Consider the following 26,331-nt stretch of genomic DNA (forward strand, 5'->3'; position numbering starts at 1 on the left):
TTTTAGAATTGACTTTAAAATTCTATTGATCACTTTTAAAGCTCTTCATGGCCTCTCGCCTTGTTATATTTCTGAACTTTTAGTCCCATACACACCAGCACGTACCTTGAGATCCTCGGGCAGAGGTCTGTTGTCTGTTCCAGAGTCTCGACTGAAAACTAAAGGGGACAGAGCGTTTGCTGTCAGGGCCCCGAGGCTCTGGAACAGCCTGCCCAAGGAAATCAGGTCAGCTGAGTCAGTGAACTCTTTTAAGTCCCTTCTTAAAACATACTTTTATAGGAGAGCCTTTCCCGATCTCATTTGACTTTATTTTATCCCTTTTATTTTATTCTATTTTACTAATTTTATATTTATCTGTATTTTAGTCTTTTCAATGTTTTCATGCTTTTATCTTGTATTGTCTTTGTATTATTGTCTCTTGGGTATTATTGTCTTTACACTTGTTAAAGCACTTTGTAACTTGTTTTTGAAAAGTGCTCTACAAATAAAGATGATGATTATTATTATTATTATTATTATATTAAAACAGAGTTGTGTTGTGGCTGTGTGTGTGTGTGTGTTCTACTCCATTTATTATAGCTGTTCTTCATTATGATGAACGTCTAAGGACCTGAGTACAAGTTAAGCAGAGTGTGCAGGATTCTCTGGTTTCTTTCTTTCTTTATTCTTTTATTACTTATTTTTAACACCCTGCTCTTTGCACATCAGGACTACCAGGGGACTTGAACATCTATCTGCCAAACAATCAGTGTGAAGTTTTTGATCGTACTTGATGGCCTGCAAGAACTTTGTTGAAATTGTGAGCAGTTCCTTGTTAATTACGACACTGTGACTATTGTGGCAATTCACTCTCTACACGTTCGTTATTATTTATAATATATGAGGTTGAGTTGCAGTCTGGACGAACAATGCTGATAATCCTCCCTCACCTCTCCTGAGCATGTGCTCCCCCTGCAGCAGCTGGACGATGGCGGTCTGTGTGGCTGGAACCAGGATGATGCTGCCGTCTTCTCTCCCGCACACCAGGCGACCCTGAGAGGGGATGTACACGCTGGCCGTCACCTGAGGGGAACAAATCACACACACAGTCAAGAACCACAACCGGACTTAAAGAGAAAATGAGGAGAAACTATAAAAGGAAAGCAGGACAGTTTTTTTTTTTCTTTTATAAATACAAAAGATTGTGAAAGTACATTCTTCAAACAAGCCATTTTGGTCAGGAAGTTAGATTGTCTGGGTTCAAACCTTGATGGGTTCTTCTTTTCCAGGCAGGACACTGAGCTGGTCAATGATCCCTGCAGAAACGGGGGTCAACTTATCGAATGCCTCCTGGAGACTGATGGTGGACGTCACCTGCAGCTCTGCACAGAAACAGAGTGAGACAGAGATACAGATAAAACCAAAGAGAAGTGAGTTATTAGTTTAGAGACCAGTTTTAACTAAAGACTATTATGAAATAAAACACTTAACTTCAAGCAGAGACATACAGCACAGACACAATTTCACGCAGCAAATGTCATATCTAATATATACTAAGGTCGCCTACTAACTAATAGATCAAGATGTGACATCAAAATCTAGGAGGCTTATCATTTTGACAAAACAATTTCTGGGGCGAAACCCTGACATGGGTTAAAGGTAAAAGACACATAGTTTTAATATATTATCATTCCATATTGCACATTGGCAGCCTGTGAAAAGCATCTTTTGTTGTTATTTTAGATAATCAATTCACTATTTTTGGTTTGACTTTGGTTTAAGGTTAAAAAAAAAAATCTTGTCTTTTTCTTAACTTTCATTTTTACAACATTACATTCATATTCCCCAATTCATGAGCCCTGTAAAAAAAAAACTAAAAATTTCAACAATATTGCCTACTTCACACAAACTCTTAACACACATTTAGTAAGTCAGTGTTGAAAAGATTTGTGCTTTACTACAAGAAGCGAAGTAAATAAACAATATGATTATTATAAACCATGCATGAAACTGTGACAGCACAGCGTATTAGGCCCGTTGTAGGTAAAGGGGGGTCATTTTCTGAGAAAATTTTTTTATATAAAGTGATAAATTTACATGGAAAAAAGGAAGTATCTCATAATACTGGATGGTGAAAGTAGCTTAAATGTGACGGCTGCCCTTATCAGCATACCCTGCTCTCAATAGAGTATAGTGCCTTTCATAACAAAGCACATCATTATAATCTCAGACAATATTCCCGTTTTTTGCTCAGAATATTAACCCTCACCCCCGGCACTGTAATTGTTTTGTTTTTCAACCTATACAATGGCCCTAATGCGGTGTTGTAGGAAAAATAACTTTATCTCTGCTTTTTTAATGTATTTTAGTGGTTTTATTTTATTATTAAAATATAACAAATGTAAAACTAGCTGTTAGATTATTTGCGAGGGGAGAATATCACTCTCTAATGTCACTGTACAAACACCAGCGGGGCTGTGTGTCATGTCAGTCACACCGTCTTTACCTGCAGGGGTCGAAAGCAGCTGCTGAGGCGACGTGTCTGGGATGCTCCACAGGGACAGTCTGCCCGCTGAGTCTCCCTGGATCAGCAGCTTATGGAAGGGCTCCCGTCGGCCGAAGAAGAACAGAGTCACAGGAGGGCAGATCAGCAGCTGGAGGACGGTCGGAAATAAATAAATAAATAAATAAATAAAAGACACGTCAGCGTCTGAAATCCTGAAGCCCCAAAACTCCCCAGTTACAGCTGGAAAAGTTGTGTTTTGGGGAATTTCAGCCTAAAATGAATCAGAGCACTCACATTTTTCTATACAATTAACAGTATTTTTCCCTTAAATATAGCCCAAAGCAGTTAACGGCAATTTGGCCCTATTGGTTCTAAGTCTGAGGACCATGTGAAGCTGAAATGTTTGGTTTGCCCTCTGATTACCTTCATACAAACAACAACAACAACAACAACACACAGCAAACTGCAGGAAAACAGAACCACACATCTCTTATTCAACTAGACGTCTTACTCCTCTACAGGCTGAGGAACACGTAAAAATCCTTAACAATCATTTTAAATACTGACCTATTCTAAGCTACAGTTTGGGTTTACTGGCGCTTACATTCAGGTAAGGGCTGAAGTGTAGCAGCGCAATAAAACCAAAATGTAGACACTGTAGATGTCCAATAATCACACCCCTACTGTTGCTTCAGTCATCAGAACATGTGCTAATGCAGCACAGGTTGGCGGGGTTAAAGCTACAGGTACAAATAGGATGAGGGTCGTGTGACTGAAGCTAACCAAAATATAAGTGGCCAGCTGTTTTCCCAGGTGCTAATACATCATTGGTATGTGAAACAATACATGTTTTTTTATATTATATATTTATATACATGTTTTAGGTCACTTAATGAAAAAGACTCTGGTACCTTTTCTGTTTGTGCTTATTTGTTCAGTTTTCAGGTCTCCGTTTCTGATCACAATACACAGGGAGGAACTTTTGAACAACTGACTTGTCAAACTTTTAAATGAACGGTTAAATCTGTCTTATAGTGTCAATAACACCAAAACATGCACTTACTTCCATTTTAGATTGTTTTTACAATTTAAAAATGCTATTAGTAACATGTTGATGATTAGCAGGTGTGTTTACTATGTTCATCATCATCTTGGTTTGTGTGTTAGCAAGCTAAAATATGCTAAATACAACAGAGGCTGATGGGGATGCCATTGTATTGCAGGCATTTGGTTATAAATCAAAGAATTGGCCAAATTATTTTAATTTTAATATTTCATTTTAATTTTGACCTGATGATGGGGTTAGTGGAAAAAAATCAAGGTATCACTTAAATCTTTACAATTACCAACAGAGGAATGCTGCAATCAATTTATGGGTGTTTTTGTTATTATTATGAGTTTGGAACTAAGATGTATTACCTCTGGATCAGAACCCAGAACTTCAGGTTTCACTTCACTTATCTATAATAACCAATTTGAGGAGACATTCTGAGCCGTAGTTCTGTTTCAAAAAAGGACACATTTTTGTAGATTTTGATTTAAGTTACCATCATGATTTGAGGTATGTGAAAATGAATTAAATGACATTGTGAATCACTGAGTTAGCAGTGGGCTGAGTATTTTAGCCGATACGTCTAATTGTCTTTACATTTTGATGAATCTTAGCAGCTGGCAGCTCCTGTTAGCAGATGCATGTACAGACAACAATCAGCTGAATTACTGTTGATCCTGAAGAAAACGTCTCATGATTTATAGATAAAACCTGGTTATAAAGGTTCAATTAGGATGTTTACAATCTCTATAAATTTGGTTTGACTGAGTAATAACTTCGGGAAGTGGTGGGATTTTTGATCAAATTCAGTTGAAAATAAAACATAAAACTGGCCAGCTTTCTTAACCCTATGTAGCCTTAATGAGTCACAGACCTTCTTCACATTTGTCCCTCCTGGTGTGTTAGACAGAGGAGTGGATTAGGTGTCTTTTATGGGGGCTACCACTGTCTATTAACATCTTTGTTTCCTTTTGCTCAGTTCAGCAGCACTGTGAGTTGTAACGCCTGTCCACTGAAGGAAATCATGGACAAAATCAAGAGCCATAGACGTGGACAGTTGGTGTCAAATCTATCACCCTGGATACAAGAGCAGGAAAATAACTACTGCTGGAATTATAACACATGGTTTGCAGTCCAGAGGTTACTGGGAAATAATGGTTGAGATGGGAGGAGGGCAGCATAGCGTTTTTTTAGACTTAAAAAGGAACAATCCACCCCGAAACAGAACTAACTTGTGTTATTCCCAAACTGTACATTATATCTAGATATATAAATATATATGAGTGAGTGAGTGAGTGAGTGAGTGAGTGAGTGAGTGAGTGAGTGAGTGAGCATAAGTAGAAAGTCATTTGAACACACGTGTGAAGACTAAGATAATTTGGAAATTCATAAGTTCCCAGCTTGTAGGATATAACTTTAACATAGGAGAAGGTACTATGCTTATGGGGCTAGTGTTCACCAGTTTACAGGACTGTTACATATTTTCCATTTTCACTGCAGGAACTAAACAAAACGTAACATATAGCCATTGTTATGTGTTCTGCTTCTGTTTCCACTGAACTACATTTAGGCACTGCCGAGAAGGAAATACTAAAAAGGAAGTGGTATGCTTTACAGACTAGGACTTACTACATCTCCTACAACTTCAAAAGACTTTTCCTGACTGGCCACACAGTGGCAAGCCATGATGAATCATACAGATGGGGATAATAGTGCACACTTTCTGACTCTCCTTGAAGGCGCTCATGGTCTTGCACTCAATTGTAAATGAAAAATAGCAGCAGTAGACAGAGCTTGAGTGTGCCACTTAATGCATCGCCAGGTGCCAAAAAAGAAAAATAGAGGTAAAGAACACATGTCAGAGAGAATATACATACCTTCATTGCTTTTGTACCATAAGCATGGTAGAAAAACAATAAAGTATCAGTGCCACTGATTAAAATGTTGTCTAACCCTGCAACTACGTAGTCTACTCGCCTATCAGTGCATACACGTCGATCCTGCTGTCACCTTTTTAGTGGCGTATATCTGAAAGTGTCCAGCCTGTAATATACAGTAGAAGCACAAGGAACAACCTATTCACAAGGTTTCTAAGTTCAGGATATGGGAAGGTTACAGGGTGTTAATTCCAGCAGTGAAAACAATGACTGAGACTGGCCGCTTAGCTGAAACACTTCATGCCATGACTCGGCAGTTCTGCTTCAGGGTGGACTTTCCTCTTCATCTTTCTGCTGATTTGGATTATCAAACAGCTGGGCCTCAGCAGGGTCAGTCAGTTAGTTTGCAGTATCATGCTATGGCAGGGACTAACAATCTGTCAACGCCCTGACTATTATTCTGACAGCTCCATGGCTTCACACATGCCCAGGTTATGATACATACAAGTGTACCGTGTCTATAGTCAAAAGGTTGATTTGGAGCCTTACTGTGCTGAGAGAAGTTTTAAAAAATGTATAACTAAAACAAATTCAGCCTCTAAGCATGCATAATGCTAATGCATAAATAGGATATGTCCTACGTGTCCTATGCACATTGGACAGGGATGCCTACCAAAACAAATCATTTCTATCTTTATTCATCAAAACAACTGACACATAAGTTGAGTAAAATGTCTTTAACTGAATCATTAACAAATGGGTCATTATGAATAAGGTCATTTCCGGGAGCTGCCGCTAGGTGGAGGGCTGTGATGATCCATCACAGTCATAATGATGGACAGGAGGAAACCCAGTGAACCTGTGGGCGTGTAAGAAGCATGGGCTGCCGTTACCATGGCAGCTACAATTTTCAAAGAGGTACAGAAGCAGGGAGCGGCTGCGGTGTCCGATGTGTACCACATTCAGTTGTTACAGCTCATCTGAACACTGGGAGCAATCAGAGAGGGTCTGCAAACCATGCCACCAAGTGTGTCTTAAACACACTATAACACACCCACCCACACACACACACACCGCCACATCTCAATATAAGATGTGAATAAACAAATCCAACATCAGTGAGTGTTGTATGTTGAGCAGACAGCAGTAGAGAGGCAGAGAAACAGAGAGAACATCAGCGCATGGTGACAAGAAGTTTTTGTGCATTTTAATTGGCTCTGTGCTGCAGGTAGGTGAGGTTTCATCTGGATTATTATTATTATTAATTATTATTATTTTTGGGTTAAAATTCTTAAACCCAAACTTCACCAGCAACAAAACTTCTAGATGTCAACCCCTTCGTGTCAAGTACGCATCATTAGTTTTTTATCCTTTGTGTTTCAAGGTTACAGATAAAAGTATAAACTTTTATAGTCCAACGTGACAGGTGCCTGGTGAAGACAATCAAATCCAACATGTCATGGTGTTCCTATCACTTCTTGTTTCTCATAAACTCAGGAGAACCCTCAAGAGGGTCATTATTTTGTTAAAAAAAGCAGCTTGGGGACTTTGCATGCATCTTCATAAGTATGAAGACAGATGAGGAGGCTGATGGTGCTTTCGGAGGAGGAGTTTTATTTTAGTGGGGAAAAGAGCATGAAATCAGGTGAGCCAGAATGACGTCAATTCCTTAGTCAGGCAGGAAGGAAAACAAAGAGAGGAGCAAACAAAACAGGCAGTTCATGTTCAATGTCATCAACTCAGCAGCTCACACCTCTATTCCAACACAAAATGAGTCTGAAGGCTACAGTGTGAATTCACAAACACCTGTGCACATGTAATTAATTCTCCTACCTAAAGAATCTGCTTTTGCCTTTTATTGCAGTCTTCGAGACATTAATTATGGTGTTCCGCAAGGGTCCTTTCTTGGCCCGCTGTTTTTTTCAATATACAAGCTATACATGCTCTGTCAGGTTATACAGAACCACTATGTTCCCTTAAAAGCAATTCATGTAGCATGTTATAGAGGAGGCGCTCCTCACCTGAAACACCAATAATTATTTTTTTATAGGTTTTTTTATAGGTTTATTAAGCTTCAGAGAAAATTAGCAGTGGTGCAACATCACACAGCAAAGGCCACGCATTTGATGAGTGAGATAACTGTTTAAACTATCATCTTGTGACTACATTGATAAAGAGATGCCATGTGTCAAGCTCTGTCTGATTCAGCTCAGTAGTTTTCTTCAAAGTCTTATGATTATTTTCATTATATGGTATTAATAGAATTCCATTTTTCTGTGTTCTTACTTTCTTACTTATGTTCACTTTGTGCTTGTTTATATTTTTGTCTTTCTGTAATATTTTTCAAGAGCAGAATTTTTAACAATCGATGGCAGGAGATCAAACTCCCACTGATCCACTCTGATTTAACACATTTTCAAATGCGTGCACTACAGATATGAGTTTATCAACCTGGAATGATATTGTTAATTGTGCAAACACAAATTCTCAGCTAGGTTATGCTAGGTAAATTAGTAAATTAGTCATGATATCGCAGAACCCTTTCAGTTCTCATACAGGCAAAATTATTCTTCTACATTTAGACCCACTTGGTGCTCTTTCATTCAGATTCAACCCTTCTTTGTGTTTCTGAAATGAACCATGTTAGTATGGAGGTTTAGAAAGGATAACAGCATGAGACTGACCTCACGTCCCTGTTTATTATCATGGTGCAAGGTGAATGTGAGCCACTGAGTGGATGTCTGTCTTTGCACTGCTGTTCTCACAGTTTGCTCCTCTCATCTCAGGTCTTTATTTTCTGGCAGAGCTGCAAAGTCACAACTCATACAAAGAATTTGGGGGGAAACTCGATTTACTATTTTCAGCCTTGTTCTCAAAAGTTCATTTAAAATCTCACACAGAGCTTAACTCCTACAACTCTTTGAGTTTGAGTTTTAGACTGTTGGTCAAACAATACCAGACATCTGAAGACTTGACCTTAGGTTTTAGGAAGGTTTGAGGGAATATTGTATAATTAACAATAAATACCAATTTATCCAAATAAAAATATTAAATTGACCTATCCATTGATAATTAAAACAACTTGTTTTCAGTGTTGTCCCTAATGTTTTTTAAATGTTGTTATCATATATACAAAAAAGGTGCATTCAAAGATGCTCTGACATGGCTCTGAGATTGTACTACTATTACTAGACTATTTTATAATACAAGAAACAACAATAAACCGAATTCACATTATCTTTAATACAGTGCCCATGTTGGCTTACTGTTTTCCTTCTGGTCTTAATTTAATAAATAACCCATCACTACAGGACATATTCAAACAATGGATATTCAGCCATAATATAGAGAATGAGCAATTTGTAGTAAATGGGCTAAAACGTGCTCAACCACCGGTATGGTCCTTTCAATAGTATAATACTTCATTTAAAAAAAAATCTAATTTGAACTATTTTGCATACTCACATGTAAACATTTGGCCCAATTCAAACACGCACAATGGCATGAATTTGGAATCAATGAATCCTACATTTTTTAAGATTATATTTCAAATAAAGGCTCCTAAAATGGTGTAAGCGCTGTGATTATGTCCCATTTTAGCTTTTGCAGCTCAGCCATCAAGGTCAACCTTCTTCTTCCTGCCTTTGGCTTTAAGTGTGCATTTTCTGGGGCTTACTGGCGCCTCTATAGGGTGGTGGTGGTACAGCAGCTCAGCGGTGTAGAGCTCCATGTCGCACCCACTGGCAGGTAGCCACATCCCCTCCACAACCACCTCCTGCTCCTTCTCACCTCCTTCTCCTTCCCTCTGAGAGGAGTGAGGAGGTCAAAGGAGGGGGGCGTGGCAGCATCAGAGAACAGAACAATAAAAGGAACAACAAAAATAACAAAAGGGACAGACAACAAATAAATATTTACAAGATTATAAACTATAAATACACATAAAAACATAGTAAAAGGTCCAAAATGAAATCACAACTACGAAGTACACACAAAACACCAAGGGTCAGGCACACACACATGGATTGATCTCAACCATTCACCATCTGAATTAAGACTTAAAGTTATTGATGATTTAGCTATTCTTAGAAAGTACTAGCAAAACTGTTAATTTAGTATTTTTCATTATCAAGTCTCAAATAAAAGCTGGTATTCAAACCACAGGCTCCTACAATAGCCAATACTATCAAATACAGGCTGGTTGCTTATGAATAACCGGTTTTACAATGGCTCATGGTAAATGCAGTAAAACGTACATTTCTACACCACTTATTCCAGCAGTGCTCTGATCGGCAGTGATCAAAACATGACACTAGTGATAATCGGGCCAATTAGTCGGGTCGATATCTGGCATTTTAAGATAATCAGCATCAGCAGACATCTGCACTCACGAGGTTGATTGCACTCTGCATGGAATAAAGGAGTGACTTTTGTTTGTTTTGATATCAGCATTTTATATCCCGGCCACTCTGCTCTCTAAATATCGGCATTGGCTATTGAAATACCCATACTGGTCGAGTCGACCACTAGCGAAAACAAGAATTTTTGGCCCTTTTCCGGTGCGATGCTGCGTCTCTTTGTCATCTCAGACACAAGTTCCATCGGTCTCTATTCAAGCAGCTCTCAAACATTGTCCCAAATTAGTCTGCATAGAGTTTGAAAGAGAGACTAAAAGATATAAAAAAGTAACCGCCATAACATTGTCTCAGGCTTCCATGCTGCTTTCTACTGTTTACTAACCCTGTTTTCCAGCGGGTTCAAAAGTGACACATCAGAAAAAAACAGAAAGGCAAACTGATCTACAGGCAAAGGGAAAGGAGTCAATGGCCTATTTTAGCAGGTTTACTGCGTTTAAAGAAACAGCATGTAAGAGGTCATTGTGGCATAAAAGGGCATACAGTATAGTCACCCCTCTACAGGTCAAAGTGTCTACTTTTTTTCCAATCACTGTTAAGTTACCATCAATGAAAGTTAACACTTCCTTCAGATATTTTCCCAGTAACTAATAATGTAATGGATTACTTTTCTAAAACAGTAATATTATTAAAGTCACTAATCCAAGTAACGCTGCGTCTTTGACGGAATCCGGCCGCTACTACCAGTGATGCTGGGACTCGTCAGGAGAGAGTGGCGTTAAGCAATGTTAACGTTTTGTAAAAATACTGAATACTGCTGATAAATACACGTGCAGAAAAACAGTAGTTCAAAAGTCGGGATTTCTTCCGAGATGACTGAAACTACAGGAGCACACTTTGACTTCACTACTCTTTCCTTCTCACCTTTAAAAAATGACTAGGTCTAATCCATGTGCCCTGAGCCCTGATGAGTCTAAATCAACTCAAACACCATCAGTACAAACAAAACACAGACTGCTAACACAGGACAACTAGGCACAGCTACCTGTACAGATGCAGCCATTGGACACGTCAAGTTCCACATTGACTGTTTACTGCAGTGCAGCAATTTACAGGATCATTTAGGCCAGCATCATGTTGATTGGATTATTTAAGCCAAGCTTGAGCAACAGGGCCCTGATCAGTACAGGAAGTTCTGTTCATTACACAGCCTGTTTTTAGTTTTATTCTATGAAGCAACTATTACAGTCTAACCTGTAAAATTAATGTTTACTTTGTTTGTACATCTTTAACAAAAATTCAAAAGTGCACATTACACACAAAAAGTTCCATCAGTTGTTTGCTAAATTACGCTAGTCCAGTCCACAAATGAGCAGCCAGATTTGGAAGCCCCTCCACATCAATTAGATCCCCTGTGTCAAAGTTTTATGTTTATAAAAGTCATGTTTGTAAATTTACAGTAACAATGGGCAAGAAATAGTGGATCAGATAGAAATTGTACATTGATATAGTTAAGCCTTAATCGAATATCATAATATCTCTGGAAACAGCTAAAGTTAGCAAACAACAACATCTGTCTATTATTAGAGGGAAATTACTGGAGGGATTTAATATAATTTGTTAGGCACAACAATTACAAAGCTTAGTTTACAATATGTTTGCTGAATAAGTGTTATGAAACAGCCTTTACATAGGTCCCTTTTTTCTAAAACAAGAAAAATAGCCACGTGTTGGACTGGAAACTAATTTGCTGAAACTTCCAAGCATTTGATTTAAAAATGTCCACTTCTCAGTTTAGCTTTAAAGCGTCAACCACATGTGTCTATAATAAACTGATATAGTGAAGGACAGAGGACCGACCTGTTTGTCTGAGTGGTTGACAATGCTGTATACCAGTGGAGGGATCGAGCCTTCTTTGGTTCTCCCAACATCACTGCGGAAATGTTCACTAGCAGGCAGACAGCTGAGGAAAACACACACACACACACACACACACACACACACACACACACAGAGTAAGTCTAAGCATGCAGTGTTTGTGTTGCCCATTTTTCGTGATAACACTTTTTTGCCATATCACCCAGCCCTACTGAGCAGTGATGTGACAGCCGGAAGAGCAGCAGGTTTACCTGGCAGGCAGCTTGTAGATATAACTGCAGCCATCTTCGGTCCAGATGATGACTTTGTCTGCGGCTATGAACTCACCTCCAGTCCAGGCCTGGTCGCTCTCACTCGCTACTGAGCAGAGTAACGAGTAATCACCTGCATCAAACACCTGACACACAAGAGTAAGAGATAGCTGTCAGCTCGGGCCAAAATTTCAGGTCCATGAAGTACTGTACTCCAGTACATGCTGGGTAGTATTACTTAGTGGTATTGCAGGTTCTTACCCTCCAGTACTTGGAGCAGACAACCAGCAGGCTGCTCTGGGTGAAGGTACAGAAGGAAATACTCTGACAGCCGTGACAGTAGATGGGTTTGGATTCTTCTTCGAACACAGGGTCCAGGTCCTGAACAAGTATGAACACACAGTCTTGTTTCCATCACTTCAGGAGGACAATGCATTGACTTACATCCGTTGCCTCAAGACTTACCCTAACCATAACCACTACTTGCATAACCCTTATCCTAATCCTAACCTTGAACCAAGTCTTCACATTATGGGCTGAGTTGCGTTTTGTCCTCAAAATGAAGGCGAGTCCCCACAATGTGACAGGAAAACAGATTTATGCCCCCACAGTATGAGTGATACATGTCTACACATAATTCTAAACCAATATAAATGTTCCATAATAGTCATAGCAATACTGTCAATACTTTGGTTTGACACAAGACTGGTGGGTTTTTTTTTTTTTAAATAAACATCTGTATGGCGGTGTACCTGCATCCTGCTGACCTCAGCTGTGATAATCCAGACCTTCAAAATCCCTGTCACGGACACTGCCACCACGGTGTCCTCTATAAAGACAGAGAGACAGCGTCAAAGCTGGTCACTCATGGTTAAGCATTAAAACATTTGCCTGTTAACAGTTTACATGAGAGCATATTAACATCTGTACATTTCACATGTCTAAAGATTATCAGTCATCCAGGTCAGTTATCCAAGGAAAGCACTTCTCCTTTGCCGAGATAATCCATCCACCTCACAGATGCTGATCAGACAGCATGGGTATTGCACAGGTGTGCCTTAGGGTGGCCACAATAAAAGGCCACTCAGAAATGTGCCGTTCCATCACACAGCACAATGCCACAGATGTCGCAAGTTTTGAGGGAGCGTGCAATTGGCATGCTGACTGCAGGAATGTCCACCAGAGCTGTTGCCGTGAACTGAATGTTCATTTCTCTACCGTTTCTCACAACTGCAGACCACGTGTAACCACACCAGCCCAGGACCTCCACATACTGCATCTTCACCTCCAAGATCGTTTGAGACCAGCCACCCGGACAGCTGCTGCAACAATCGGTTTGCATAACCAAAGAATTTCTGCACAAACTGTCAGGATCCATCTCAAGGAAGCTCATCTGCATGCTTGTCGTCCTCATCGGGGTCTTGACCTGACTGCAGATTGTCGTTGTAACCGACTTGAGTGGGCAAATGCTCACATTCAGGTGATCTCTTCACGGATTAATTATGGTTTTCACTTTACAGAGCAGATGGCAGACAGCATGTATGTACAAACCAGAAACTGGGGTTTTTGGACCCCCGCAATACAGTGAAACCACACATTTTCAAGAGGCCTTTTATTGTAGCCAGCCTAAGACACACCTGTGCAATCCCCATGCTGTCTGATCAGCATCTTGATATGCCACACAGAGAAAGTGATGTCTTCAAATTGCTTGTTACCAGAAGTGCTCCCTAACACAGATTGTGACAGATTTGTGAACAATATTTGAGAGAAATAGGCCTTTTTTGTACACAGACAAAGTCTTAGATCTTTGAGTTCAGCTCATGATGAATGTGGGCAAAAACAAAAGTGTTATTTATATTTTAGTATGTAGTATATATTTTGGACCAGGAAGACAGATTCAAAGAAGCTATTTACACTAACATAGAGAAAGCATCTCTCAACGGTGAGGCGGGCTCAGACACCACTTCTCCCCCCATCTACAATGCTGTCCTTTCATCTCTTCCCAGGAAACTTAAATGCTCACAGTTGGCCTCATGTGGCCATGCCAACGACGCTCGTTCATACTTTGCCTCAACAATCATAACAACATTCGTCTTCAAAGCAAGTTGCCCTTGTCTTTCCTTGGACACATTTCACATGGTTAGGGCTGCAACTAACAATCATTTTCATTATCTATTATTATTTTAACATGTCAGGATAATGTGATCATTTAGCATATTAACATGCAATCATAAATGGAAAACATTGGTGCTCCAGTTTTATTAAACCTTTGCCCTCTTTTACAAAAGAGAATCTAAATCAAACCAATTCTGCTTTATTTACTACTTATTTACTAGTCAGGTTAGTAAATGTATCAACTTAATTCAACGGTTAAAGAATTCTTTGAATTAAAAACAATCCCTGAAACCCCCATTTAAACAGTTTGGGACGCAGTTTGTAGGGACTGGATCATTAGCTTCCCATCTCACCAGAGCAGAGATAAGTTACAAAGAAAAGAAGAATCGTTATCCAAACTTAAAGACCTGGAGATAAAACATACGATTTACCAAAATAATAGGTTTCTGAATTAACAATAACTTATGGCAAGATTGGTTGCATAAGCAATGACACGTCATGAGTCTGCTTTTGCGTTATACAACTTGAGGAGGAAACATTTTGAAAATGGGGAAATGCAGATAGAATGCTTGTGTATCAACTGAACACGCACACACAGTATAATGATTAATGATGCAATTAATGCCACCAACAATGCAGATGGCTGTCATGCTGTGTCATTGTTCCCCAAACCTGGGAAAGACATTGAACTACTACAAGTCTTTGAGTTTAACAATTACTATATACAATTTGACTATTATTTGAGAGACAGGTGAGACTTTACTTTATTTAAACAGAGAGTTGCAAACTACTCGAATTGTTTTTCTAAAAGCTTAATGCCATTCAACATAACATCATTTTTCAGCAATAGAGCCCAAGTCCCTTCCCTTCCGGTGGACCACCATGGGACCTTACTTTGGAATAAAAATGTACAGTAGTCAATGGCAAGAAACGACTAATTAATTTTTTGATCCCGTTTGAATTGTGCTCTGAATTACACATATGATGATGGTCAATTTAAAATTTACATTTAAAAGTCAAGAAAGTCACAGTTTGATGTAAAACTGTTGAGGTATAAGACTGTAAAAATACATAATTACAAAGACTACAAACTCAAAAGTCGCATATGTCACATTGTAACATTTTCTCTGAATGACTGAAGCTAACGGTACTGAAGAAGCTAACGTCAAACAACTCCATGTGTAGATGATGTGATAAAAGGACAGTCATTGGATTAAACACATCAGGTGAGAGATATTTCTGTGTGGAACATAGCTGAGTTACATAGCTAGCAGCAACCAAGCAATGAACGTTAGCTAGCATTACCGCGCTAACATGGTGGTGATGTATATTGTGCGAGACGAGAGCTGTAGTTCATTGAACGGTTTTCACACAGAATGACTGATTTACGACAAACTGCAACTTTCTTTTAAACTGACAAACATCATGTGTGTAATTCAGGGCTCAGTTCAAACAGGATCAAAAATAATTTTTTTTAAATAAGGTCCCATGGGCCGGAAGCAGAAGCAAGTGACTTAGGCGCTCTATTGTGTAGCTCACTTGACATAAAAATAGGTTTGGTGATAGAAAGGCAGACTAGCAAAAACATAATATGTAATATGACATCATTACGGTTAATTTGATTACAGTCATGGGGCTACTTGTGAGGCCTTCTGTCATAAAAAGGTTTTCTTTAGTTGGTACAATAATTCAAATTTCAACACTCACTGATACTTTCTGATACTTTTAAAATGTCTCTGCAGACGAGGTTTAAATAACAGGAGGATCAGATATAAAGCAGCAGATAAATGGGCCTGTAAATATTAGAGGGACAGGAGATGAAAATCACAGACCTACTGGTATGTACAGAATCAAAATCACTGGTCAGCACATGCATTATTAAAATCGGCCTACTAGCTCCACATGTGTCTCTCACCTTGTGTTCGGTGGGATCGGATGATGCTCATGGAGCTGATCCAGTCAGGAGAGATCTTGGACACCAGTGAGTACAGGACCTCCAGGCTGGTGGCATCCACCACAAGGATTTCTGGGTAATGGCCATTACAAAGCAGACGTCCCTCCCTCTGAGTGCCGATGGTGAACTGATAGAACTGGAGAACCACAGAGGAGGAGGAGAAACATGGAGGAGAGACAGAGAGGGAGGGAGATGAGAACAGGAGGAGGAGAGTGTCAAAAGTTAAAACAACATTTTAGCCTTACAGCAACATCAAGGGCCAATCACTTCAAAAAAAAGTAGAATTGAATCAAGAGTATTTGTGTTAAAAAGAGAAACTGAGAACAGCAGATTGGAGAGAATAAAATAACGTTGTATTAATGTAATTAGTGCTGTGGAAATGAAATGAAATGACACAATGTGAGCTACACTATTGCAGAAACTGCACACCCCTCAGTGTCTGACTTACTAGTATGTCAGTGTGAGCACACGCCAACTTGGTGAACTCTATACAGCGTCCATCATTCACATCCCATAAACACATCTCTCTGAAAACACAAACAAACGGAAGTTAGACATAACTGAGTAGGAAATGATCTGCAGTTAAACTTACATCCTGTGGTTTATATTTAGAGCCTGACCAATAAATCAGTGAGCCGATATTATCAGCCGATATGAGCTAATTGCAGATAAATCCGTATCTGTGTTTATAATAGACAATTAATGACCATTAAAAAAGAAACACAGAGATAGATCCTTCAATAATGCACTGAGTATTGTCATTGCATAGTTTGTCCACCAGAGGGCACTCTGCAACTGAAGGTCTTCCAGTAGGACACGCATGTTTGAAACACCACAAATCCACCCAAAAACACAGCAATCAGCTCTACTTTTGTTCAAAGAACTATTTATAATAATAAAAAAAAAGTTTATTTTTAAACTGCATTATGTCATGTGATCTTGATTTGTTGAAGAAAAAAAATATCAGCCGATATATCAGTATGGGTTTTCAAATTCTCATGTCCAATATCCCATATGATATTCAATTTTTATACAAATATTTTTAAAAGGTGGTAGTTTATTCTCTTTAACAGAGAAGCATAGCTTTTCAGAGACTATTTTTACATGACTGCATTAAAATACTCCTTCCTTCTGAATTTTTTTATCAGAACCATGTGTACACCTCTGTAGTACTGTAACCACTGATTAACTGATGAGTCACCTGGCCTGAAATTAGCTGATTGCAACTTAGATAATCTCGTATGTATCTTAGTCAGATATATATCAAACAGATCAATGCGATAACAATAACAAAATAAGAAACAATGTAGGAGACACCTGGGCCCCGTTTTCAGAAAGCGGGATTAGTGAAAACTCTGAGTATGTTGAGCCTGAGATGAAGGAAACTCTGGGTTTTCTGTTTCAGAGATCGAGATCAAATAAACTCAAGATCAGGAACTCCAGCAACTTACGCTGTGAAGTTCACAGGATAAACAGTTTCTCTCTGACTCCTCCCCTCCTGCGGAGCCTGAAGCAGCTGTCTGACACACCGTCTCATTTCCTCATTCATACTGCTGATATGAAAGCACATATCCGAACGCATTTACGTCTTTAGAAACATTAAAATCCCGGTTAGATAGGCTGTTAGTTTTTTTTACCCAAACATGATCTTGAACATGACCGCTTTTACGATCAATCTGTCATTGATGTAAGGACAGAGTGTCATCTTTGGACATCATGGATTTATCCTCAGCCCAGAATAAAATCTAAAGGCTACACTTTCCTTCTTTATAACACTGATTCTGTGGACATTAAGGCAGCTGTCAGGGGGGCAACAGTTTTACTGAAACACTTACCGTGGGCTACATTACTGCAGTAATCACTGTGTTATCTGTGTAAAACTGATCAATGAACTGTAATCTTTCGTATTGTAATCACACTGATTGGAACATTCCTATCGTAGTTATCATGTTGGAGATAATGTGACTAATTCTGAGTGAAACAAATAGGCTAAATGTATTATAAAAGTGAGTTTTCATTATTAACTGCTGATAGTCTGAAATTAATATGTTTTGACATCACTTCATAAAATACGAAATGAGACAGATTTTATTAATGTAAAATAAATGTCTACAACATCGGTTTGAACCTATAGACACATTTTCCACTGGAAAAAAATCATTAATAGGCTAACCCACTGGGTGTGACTGTGACTTTACAAACACAGGTCCATGAGTGAACTGTGTCTTTTATATTTGATCCATATTCTCATCTTCAGTTATTGCCATCTGCATTTTGTCCTGTCAGGTAAAATAAATGTAATGCGCTATAGGTCTGGTAAACGATGAATGAGCAACGATATAATATTGTTAAAGTACTGTTCCTTCCTCCACTCCTGTGTTTTAACATAAAAATCATGGTCCACGTTGGCATGCATTCATTTTTCTAGCTTCACCCAATTAAAATGGAGGCTCTTCCTTTATTTACCCGTTGCCATGGTGATTCGCAATATCTGAGCTCCATTGGTGATGGCTTTTTTATATCCCCACGCACGCTCTTCCATCAGGTTGAACATTGACAGAACGTATTCTGATCAGCTGTTCTAAAACCAACAACTGAGTTTCACTTCTCAGGCTCAGTCAACTCAGAGCTCAGGGTTTGTTAAACCTGCTTTCTGAAACAGGGCCCTGGACAACTGGTGTACAAGTGAAAAGAAAACAGTAAGTGTGGAAGATTCTGGATGACTTTTTAAAAAGACGTTGGGGTTAAAAATCTTTCTGTTCTGACATTTTAGAGCAAGCAATCACCATCTACGTGAAACTTCTGATAGATGTGCGTGTGATGAGAACATACGTACCCGCTCTCTGATGCACTGACAATGTACTGTTTGTCACTGCACGCGCTGGCTTTAGACAGACAGGTGATGGAGGCTGTATGACCAAACAGCATGGCCCTGGGACAGATCTGAGCAGAAAACAAAGAGCAACAGGGGGTTATAATCAGACGATGAGAAGCAGCGTTAAATAAGAGAGGTGAGAAACGCACACACACAACCACCAACATCACCACCACCTTCACCCTCATCAGTACCTCCAACTCAGGCGTCATGTCCCAGAGGCAAATCTGTCCATCATGGCAGCCAGTGATGATGGTGCTGAAGTCGTCCATCACCAGCAGACTGCTGATGCAGTGGGTGGGAGCTGTGCGGCCCCACAGCACTATGGGTAGAACCAAGCTGTTCCCCGACATTATGCTGATGTGTCTTGGGAACAAAATGAAAATGATGAGGCACTGATCAGAAGACGAGCAGTACAGACGCCACTGTAAAAATGGCTCAGCAGCAGTTATCTTTTATCACTACATGACAAATTTATATTCTCACAGTCTTTTTATGAGTGTGAATGAACAGTCGCCATTCTGTTGTTTTATGTCTGCAAATAAGCTTGATATTGTGATGTCAAAACATATCACGATGGTGTACTTTTCTGGAAAACCAAATGAGAAACCTTCATACGTCAAATAACCTGATGAGAACCTGTTTTGGCTGATCGAGTGCTCTAAAACAAATCCTGCAAATTCTATATTCTCATATAGCAAACCTGCTCACCGAGTTGCCCACAGCAGTCGAACACAAACAGAGATACTAAAGGCATAGATACTTTGGAGTAAACAGACAACAGTATGTACAACCATATTGCTCAGCCATACTGTAGAGACTAAAGTTTCTAAGCACTGGGGTTGGGATTAAACAACCCACATTGATTTAGTTATATTATTAGTTCATAAAAAATATGGTCTTGCATCACACTACTGCAGAATCCGTCATGCTTGTAACGTATAAGTCAGGGTTCCCTCTGAGGTCCTCTGACAAGTCTTTCAGTTTTCTCAAATTGTAGGTAGGCAGATGTTAAATTCTATAATCTGAGCCACTGCGGCAGCCTGCCCTGACTTTTGTTTGGAATGCCTTATGGCCAGTATGCAATCTTTTACTGTTTTGCCTTGAATTGTTTATTGCTTTTTATCCTGTTTATTCTTTTGATTGTCATTTTTAATTTACTTTTTATTTGACTTTTATCATATATGTATTCATATATTGTTTTCCTGTGCATCAGACTCCCCTTGTTTTGCTACTTAAACTTTATTATTTTTTTTTGTTTATTTTATTAATTTTGTGTTTATGCTGCACACTACCAAAGAGCTGCTAAACTCACTTTCACTGTTTTGAGCACAATAATAAAAAGATCTAATCTAATCCTACGGAAATCTGTATTAAATGTCCTATACAACTTAAGTATGATTAATCGGTTGATTCATATATATACACAGTTACTTAATGTGCAGACATGGGCGTGGGGCATTTACTGAACTTGCAAATGAATACTTATTTCATATGTTGATAGACTTTTCCACGAAGGCCAGCCGTTTAAAGACATGGAATGGGTAAAGATGCCAAACACATAGCACGTTAGTAACGTTATGCCAACATGCTAACGTTTAGCTTGTTGGCACATTATCGTACATTCATTTCAACAGTCAGACATTAACATGCTGACCTTAACATGAACATGAACGTTACATTACGACCTGTCAGTACATCAACACATCGGTCCTGTCATAGACACGGACACACCGTCAACGAGTCACGAATCAACGAAAACATCAACAGTTTGTGTTTTTAAAATAAGCCGGCTGCAGGACAGACGCTGGCATCTGGGAGAAAGCCAGCAGTGAAGCAGCTATTTTAACTGATAGCTACCTGTCACTGGCTGTGAGACATCAGGGGACAGATTAGCTGTGCAGTGATCTATGAAGTGCTAACGTTACACTAACACCAGCAATGTCGCGACGACACCGGGTTAGCAACATGGCTAACGGTACCAAAACACTATGTGGACATTTGTGTATAAGCTACGTACCAGAAATATGGGATCCTACTGGAACATTTCCTACTAAAGGAAGACCTATAGACGAACGTTTCCCTTCGTGGTAAATAAAAACAGAAAATTTTCGGCTTGTTTTTAGCTGCTTCTCCCACTGACCGATCTGTTCTGTCAGCTGATCACAGACAACTGAGGCTTCTTCTTCTTCTTTGGAGCTTTACGGCTTCATTTAAGTCGCTTTCCTGCCCCCTTCTGGGGTTATTCCTCTGTTCTATTACAACCTTGATATTAGTGTGGTTGCTTTCGGGAACCTAAATATCAATTTCCTCCCCTCTGCCCGTGTCCCCACCATGTTCCCCACATTCAAGCACATCTTTTATCCTGGCCACCTCTCGTCCTAGCGTCGTACTTCCTGCATGAAGTCAGAACATGTTCCACTCTCTGCTTTTCTTGGATGTTTCCCTGTGAGGAAGAGTGGGCCTGTGCTATTTAAGGTGCTGTGAGCAATTCTTTTTACTCGTAATTATTTGCTCTTTTCTGTTGGTTCCACTGTTTCTTACCCGTCCTACTTTATATTGTATTTCATGTAAGTGTCTTTTTGTCGCACTATTCCATTTACTGTTTTAATACTGTTTGATTATTTCTCTCCAAATCACCCTTTTCCCTCTAACTTGTGTAGTCTCATTTCCTGAGCGTGCTGGTACCCACATGAATGTAATGTCTTACCTTGACTGACTAGCCTTGAATTAGTGAACAGTACTTCATACAGGCCTACTAGGTCTTTGATTTCCGGCTGATTCTGTTTTAATGCTCGACAGTGCTGACACTACAGAGTCTCTACAGATGAGTATTTTACTTGCTTTCACACCTTCCGCCCACTCTAATGCTAACAGAAATGCGAATAATTTGACAGAGTTACACTCAAGTAATCTGATGTTCTCTTACTGACACCAGTCACCACTGCTGCCCCTGTTGCCTCTGTCACTGGATCCAATTACTAGGGAGATACTTGAAAAGGTAGTTTCAGTGAAAATAAACTCCTTTATTAAAGATAATAATTTCCTGGAGGAATTTCAATCCAGCTTTAAAACATACCACAGCCCAGAAACTGCTCTTACTAAAATAATCAGCAACCAATGCGTGGCATTTGATACCACCAACCATGATGTTTTATCAGTTGTTTAATCAATCGTCTTGAAAAGTTGGTTGGTCTTTCTGACTGTGTGTTAAACTGGTTTAAAACATACATCAAAAAGAAAAAGTGTGACGTCAGTCTTGGAGATCATGTGTCTGAGGAACAGGACATCTGTTTTGGGGTTGCACAACAACGCAGCTGCCTTTACTCTCACTATACATGCTGCCACCGGGTGCTTTCATTAGAGAGAACAATGCATGTTTCCATAGGTACGCTGATGACACGCAACTGTGTGATGATGTAGCTATAAACTCCATTACTACAGTCTTTTGGCAAAAAATAAACGGATGAGCAAGGAGGACAAAACTGTAACCCTACTAGTCGGCCCTAAACAAAAAAAATGAAACACTATTTGACAATCTGTGGAAATTGTCTCCCTAGATTAAACTGAGGTTATAAATCTTGGTGTTATTTTAGATTCAGATCTAAGCGTCAAGTTCCACATTAACAAAGAGACAAAAATATTATTTTTCCACCTTAGAAACTAAAGTAGGACCATTATAAATAAAAAAGATACTGAAAAACTGAATCATGCCTTTATTTCAAGCCAACTGGATTTCTGTAATACACTTTTGCTAGCCTCCAAAGAGAAAAAACTCTGCAGCTCGGCTATTAACCAGAATCACAAGGAGAGAGCAAGTTAGTCCAGTTTTATCTGCTCTGCACTTGTTTCCTGTACCACTCAGAACTGATTACAATGTCCTCCTCCTCATATACAAAGCACTTGATGGGCTAGGACCAAGCTACATTGTTAACTCCCGTGTTCACTACTCGCCTTCAAGAACACTGCGATCATCTGTGGCTGGTTCACTGGGGGTTCCCAGAAACAGTCAGAAGAAAATCTGGGAAGCAGCCTTTGTCAATTAGGCCCAAAAAGCTATGGCTTCTTCTGGGGTAGTATAGGCTGGATTGTGTAAAAGGCACTGGAGAAATCAAAGAACATGATCTTGACAGCGCTGACAGCCTTGTTCTGAGGTAGCCGTCAAGGCTCTTAAGTCTAAATCATCATTAAAATAAAGACAACATTTTGAAAAATAAGTGTATTGGACTGGAATGTACATATGCCTATTTTTACTCCCCTGGCCTGAAAAGGGGACTGAAAGTAAGGAGTCCCAGAAAACTATGCAATGTCTTTGAAACTGTTATAAATTATCCTTTCAAGTAAAAGAGTGCATTCCATCATTGTGCTTGTATTTCCAGACTGAGGAAAATGACAGCCATTATTCAACCTGCACCCTATTTTCCCATGGTTTTGTGTCTATAAGTGAAGTACTGGGGACAACCATTTTTTAAAATTGGTCCAGTAGCGGCAGCAGCGAAACAAGGCTTGTCTTGGTTTTGGGTTTTAGTTTAGTTATTTCCTCTTTTATTTCAGTCTTCATGTGTCATGTTTTGTTTTACTTCATGTCTTTGTGTGTTTTCATGTCTGTCTTCTGTTTCATTAGTTAATTAGCTTCTTGTGTATATTTAGTCCATGTGTTTTCCCTCTTTGAGTTGTCAAGTCGTCTGCTTCTGTTCTTCAGTCCTGTGTTTCTCCCCGTGTTCCTGCTTTGCTCCTGTTTACCTTATGTTTTTTTTTTGTTGTTGTTGTTGTTGTCTTGGACTATTCTTGTTGGTCTTTGTTGGACTCTATTTTTACCAGGACAAACAACTTTTTACCCCATAAGTACTGCATATGGAACAATTAAAACATCCAAGATAAAAAACGGAAATATCTTCTATCACACATGGTTTAATAATGGAGAGAAAAATTGTTATTTATTCGGCTATCTTATAAAGTTTTTTTTCATAAATTCAAAATTCCTAACACCAATGGAGTATTTCCTTATACTTATACGGATCTCTGGTGCTGTAGGTCTACTTTTTAATGCTGAAGACTGTGTGGGACACATTTATATTGGTGGAACTAATATATTAAAAGAGAAGTGCTCTAACAAAATAATAGGATCACACTTTTATTTACAGTTATGTTACTGTCAATTCATCTATGTTCTTGGTCTTCTTTATTTAATGATATACAGCGGTAGAAAGCTTGGAATATTTGTGATAAATACTGTCTCAATAACAAGCTTAAGGAAGTTTCTTTCAAGATATCCTGTAAAATTTACCCAGTAAAACTTGATTATAAATGTGATTTCTGTGGACTATTTTTCCCCACTGTATACAACAATGTTTTGGATCAGTGTAGCCAACTTTCTAAAATAGAAACTTGAGATGAATGTAGAAATAAATTAGTTTGTTCTAACTCTCTATTTTCATCAAGATGAGATTGAAAATAACAAGCTGTATCTTATACAACTGTTATTTTTGGAAAATTCTATATTCATAAGAGAAAAGGGTCAGGAACGAAGGCTGTTGTCATGCAATTCTTCAATGAATTCAGACAGTGTAGCACCAATTTATCAAATGATAAAAACACGTTATTAAATGATTAATGAATAATATGATACATGTAACACAATCTCTGGCACTGTAAAATGTTTTTTTTATTTCACATCATTTTTACTATTGTTAGTTTTGTGTTTTTTATTTTCTATTTTCTGTTGTCTGTGTATCTGCTTGTGTCTTTGTATTTGTACATCCACTCAAACAAGCCGACCTACAACTTCCGATGTGCGCATTTAGCCTTCAAAATAAACGTGACTACGTTTTAAAAAAGGATATTATTGATTTGCATTTCCTTATTTGTGTTTTGTTTCTATGTTGAAGCAAACATTCCCAGAAAGATACACTGAAGTTGGATAAAATAAAGAGAATTTATTTTTTGTTGTTGCAACAATTGCTATCTTACATGACACCCAGTAACTTGTGTTGCTTCGAAAGTGAGTTGTTTTGCCACTCAATGTTTGTTTTGTCTCATTCAGGTCCTTGCCACTTTCCAGTAATATCAAGGAAAAAAAAAAATCTACCCGACCGGAAGTCGTAGGACTGTTGTTGCCTGCTGCTCACGCGCCGGACTTGACTATCCTTTTCTGGTCGCTTGTGAGGTCTGCACGTGTTCTGTGAAACACTGGATATTTGGGACAATTTCACCTCGTGTTTTGTGTTTTCGTACCACTCCGTTTGTCTTGACATGTACGGCGTGTAGTGTGAGTAGATGGCCGCGTGCCATGATGATTAGAAGCGGGACGACGTGTTTATTCGTGCTGGCTGGCTAACGACAGGAGCTGGGGAGCTAACGTTAGCCGAGCCGGAGAACAACATGTCCAGACCTGTTCCCAGGCACACTGGGACACTGAAGGAATAATGACACACGCACCTTTCTAAAGCATGACAGTATTTTTTGAACCCGTTAATGACAAATAAAATGGATTACCAGTTTCCACAGCAGCTTTTTCCTTCGTTTTACAACTGCGGACCGCCGGACTCGGTCCTGAAACACTGCGCAGGAAACTGGGGCTGCTATGACCGAGTCAGACCGCAGGTGGGTCAGCTGTCAGCTCAGTACTGCTGTCTGACATTAAATGGATACATATTAACGTTAATTTACCCCAATAACTAATTATGAATATGCAGAAACTACGTTACGTTAGATTATGACACTATTTACATGTAACTTACTGTGTGAGTTGAGGTTCTGCTGTTGATAGTTGAAATATTTACTGCATTGGAAGGATGAATGATCTATTTTTATATTCATCCGGAGAAGAACTTCAATAATAAGACCGCGTTTCATTGGGTAAACAAATACTATAGATTTTAATTTCAAAAACACCTAAATCTTAACTGCACTATTTACCTAAATCATCACTATCTTCATCAGTGGACAGTTGTCAAGATGTTATAATAGTCAGTGGTGGAAAATAACTCAGTAGCCTAACGTTACATACTTAAGTACATTGTTAAGGTACTTGAGTAACGTTATTTACTCCACTACATCTCAAAGGGAAATATTGTACTTTTTACTGCACTACACATATTTGATAACTTTAGTTACTTTGCAGATTCAGATTAATAACAAAATGTAATGTACAAATGACTTTCGATGTAACATTATAGATTAAGATTAAACTTTATTGATCCATGGGGTGAAATTCACAAGCTACCCAGCTGAAAAATTAGTTGTTAAATTAGCTCCACCTTTACCATCTGCAATAATAAAGTGATGAGTACATTAATGCATCAATAATATCATATATTATTCTCAAATGGTCCATTCTGCATGAGTGGTGCTTAAAGAATATTTTATTGCTATTACTTTTACTTAAGTAAAAAACTTTGAATGCAGGACTATTTGGAGTTTCTACACTGTGGTATTGCTACCTTTTAAGGAAGACACTATGTTTATCATTAAGCCAGTTAAAATTAAAAAAA

At 38.9% G+C, this 26,331-nt stretch overlaps 3 protein-coding genes across 8 annotated transcripts in view; 2 read left to right on the forward strand and 1 right to left on the reverse strand.

Annotated features, from left to right (window-relative positions):
- The window catches only part of LOC123981550 (WD repeat-containing protein 7), a 190,394-nt gene extending 168,734 nt beyond the window's left edge, over positions 1–21,660 (reverse strand). Inside the window, exons 1-12 of one of the 4 annotated variants that reach the window (XM_046066453.1) lie at positions 21,549–21,660; positions 19,033–19,204; positions 18,800–18,906; positions 16,412–16,490; positions 15,925–16,099; positions 12,647–12,723; positions 12,156–12,275; positions 11,895–12,040; positions 11,626–11,728; positions 2,486–2,633; positions 1,246–1,361; positions 930–1,062 (exon numbers count right to left, since the gene is read on the reverse strand). In XM_046066453.1, coding sequence (XP_045922409.1) covers positions 930–1,062; positions 1,246–1,361; positions 2,486–2,633; positions 11,626–11,728; positions 11,895–12,040; positions 12,156–12,275; positions 12,647–12,723; positions 15,925–16,099; positions 16,412–16,490; positions 18,800–18,906; positions 19,033–19,191 — 1,363 coding nt within the window. In that variant the 5' untranslated portion in view covers positions 19,192–19,204; positions 21,549–21,660. Of the gene's footprint in view, positions 1–929; positions 1,063–1,245; positions 1,362–2,485; positions 2,634–11,625; positions 11,729–11,894; positions 12,041–12,155; positions 12,276–12,646; positions 12,724–15,924; positions 16,100–16,411; positions 16,491–18,799; positions 18,907–19,032; positions 19,205–20,698; positions 20,717–20,858; positions 21,181–21,548 lie in introns of those variants that run through there. The other 3 variants (XM_046066454.1, XM_046066451.1, XM_046066452.1) reach the window with 3 other exon arrangements.
- LOC123981564 (pro-neuregulin-3, membrane-bound isoform-like) overlaps positions 1–26,331 on the forward strand; it is a 580,451-nt gene that overhangs the window by 30,232 nt on the left and 523,888 nt on the right. The gene's annotated exons all lie outside the window — the stretch shown is intronic.
- The window catches only part of taf1c (TATA-box binding protein associated factor, RNA polymerase I subunit C), a 20,471-nt gene continuing 15,341 nt past the window's right edge, over positions 21,202–26,331 (forward strand). Inside the window, exons 1-2 of the mRNA XM_046066458.1 lie at positions 21,202–21,316; positions 24,882–25,441. Coding sequence (XP_045922414.1) covers positions 25,313–25,441 — 129 coding nt within the window. The 5' untranslated portion in view covers positions 21,202–21,316; positions 24,882–25,312. The remainder of the gene's footprint in view (positions 21,317–24,881; positions 25,442–26,331) is intronic.

Source organism: Micropterus dolomieu, linkage group LG13, assembly GCF_021292245.1.
Source record: "Micropterus dolomieu isolate WLL.071019.BEF.003 ecotype Adirondacks linkage group LG13, ASM2129224v1, whole genome shotgun sequence".
NCBI lineage: Eukaryota > Metazoa > Chordata > Actinopteri > Centrarchiformes > Centrarchidae > Micropterus > Micropterus dolomieu.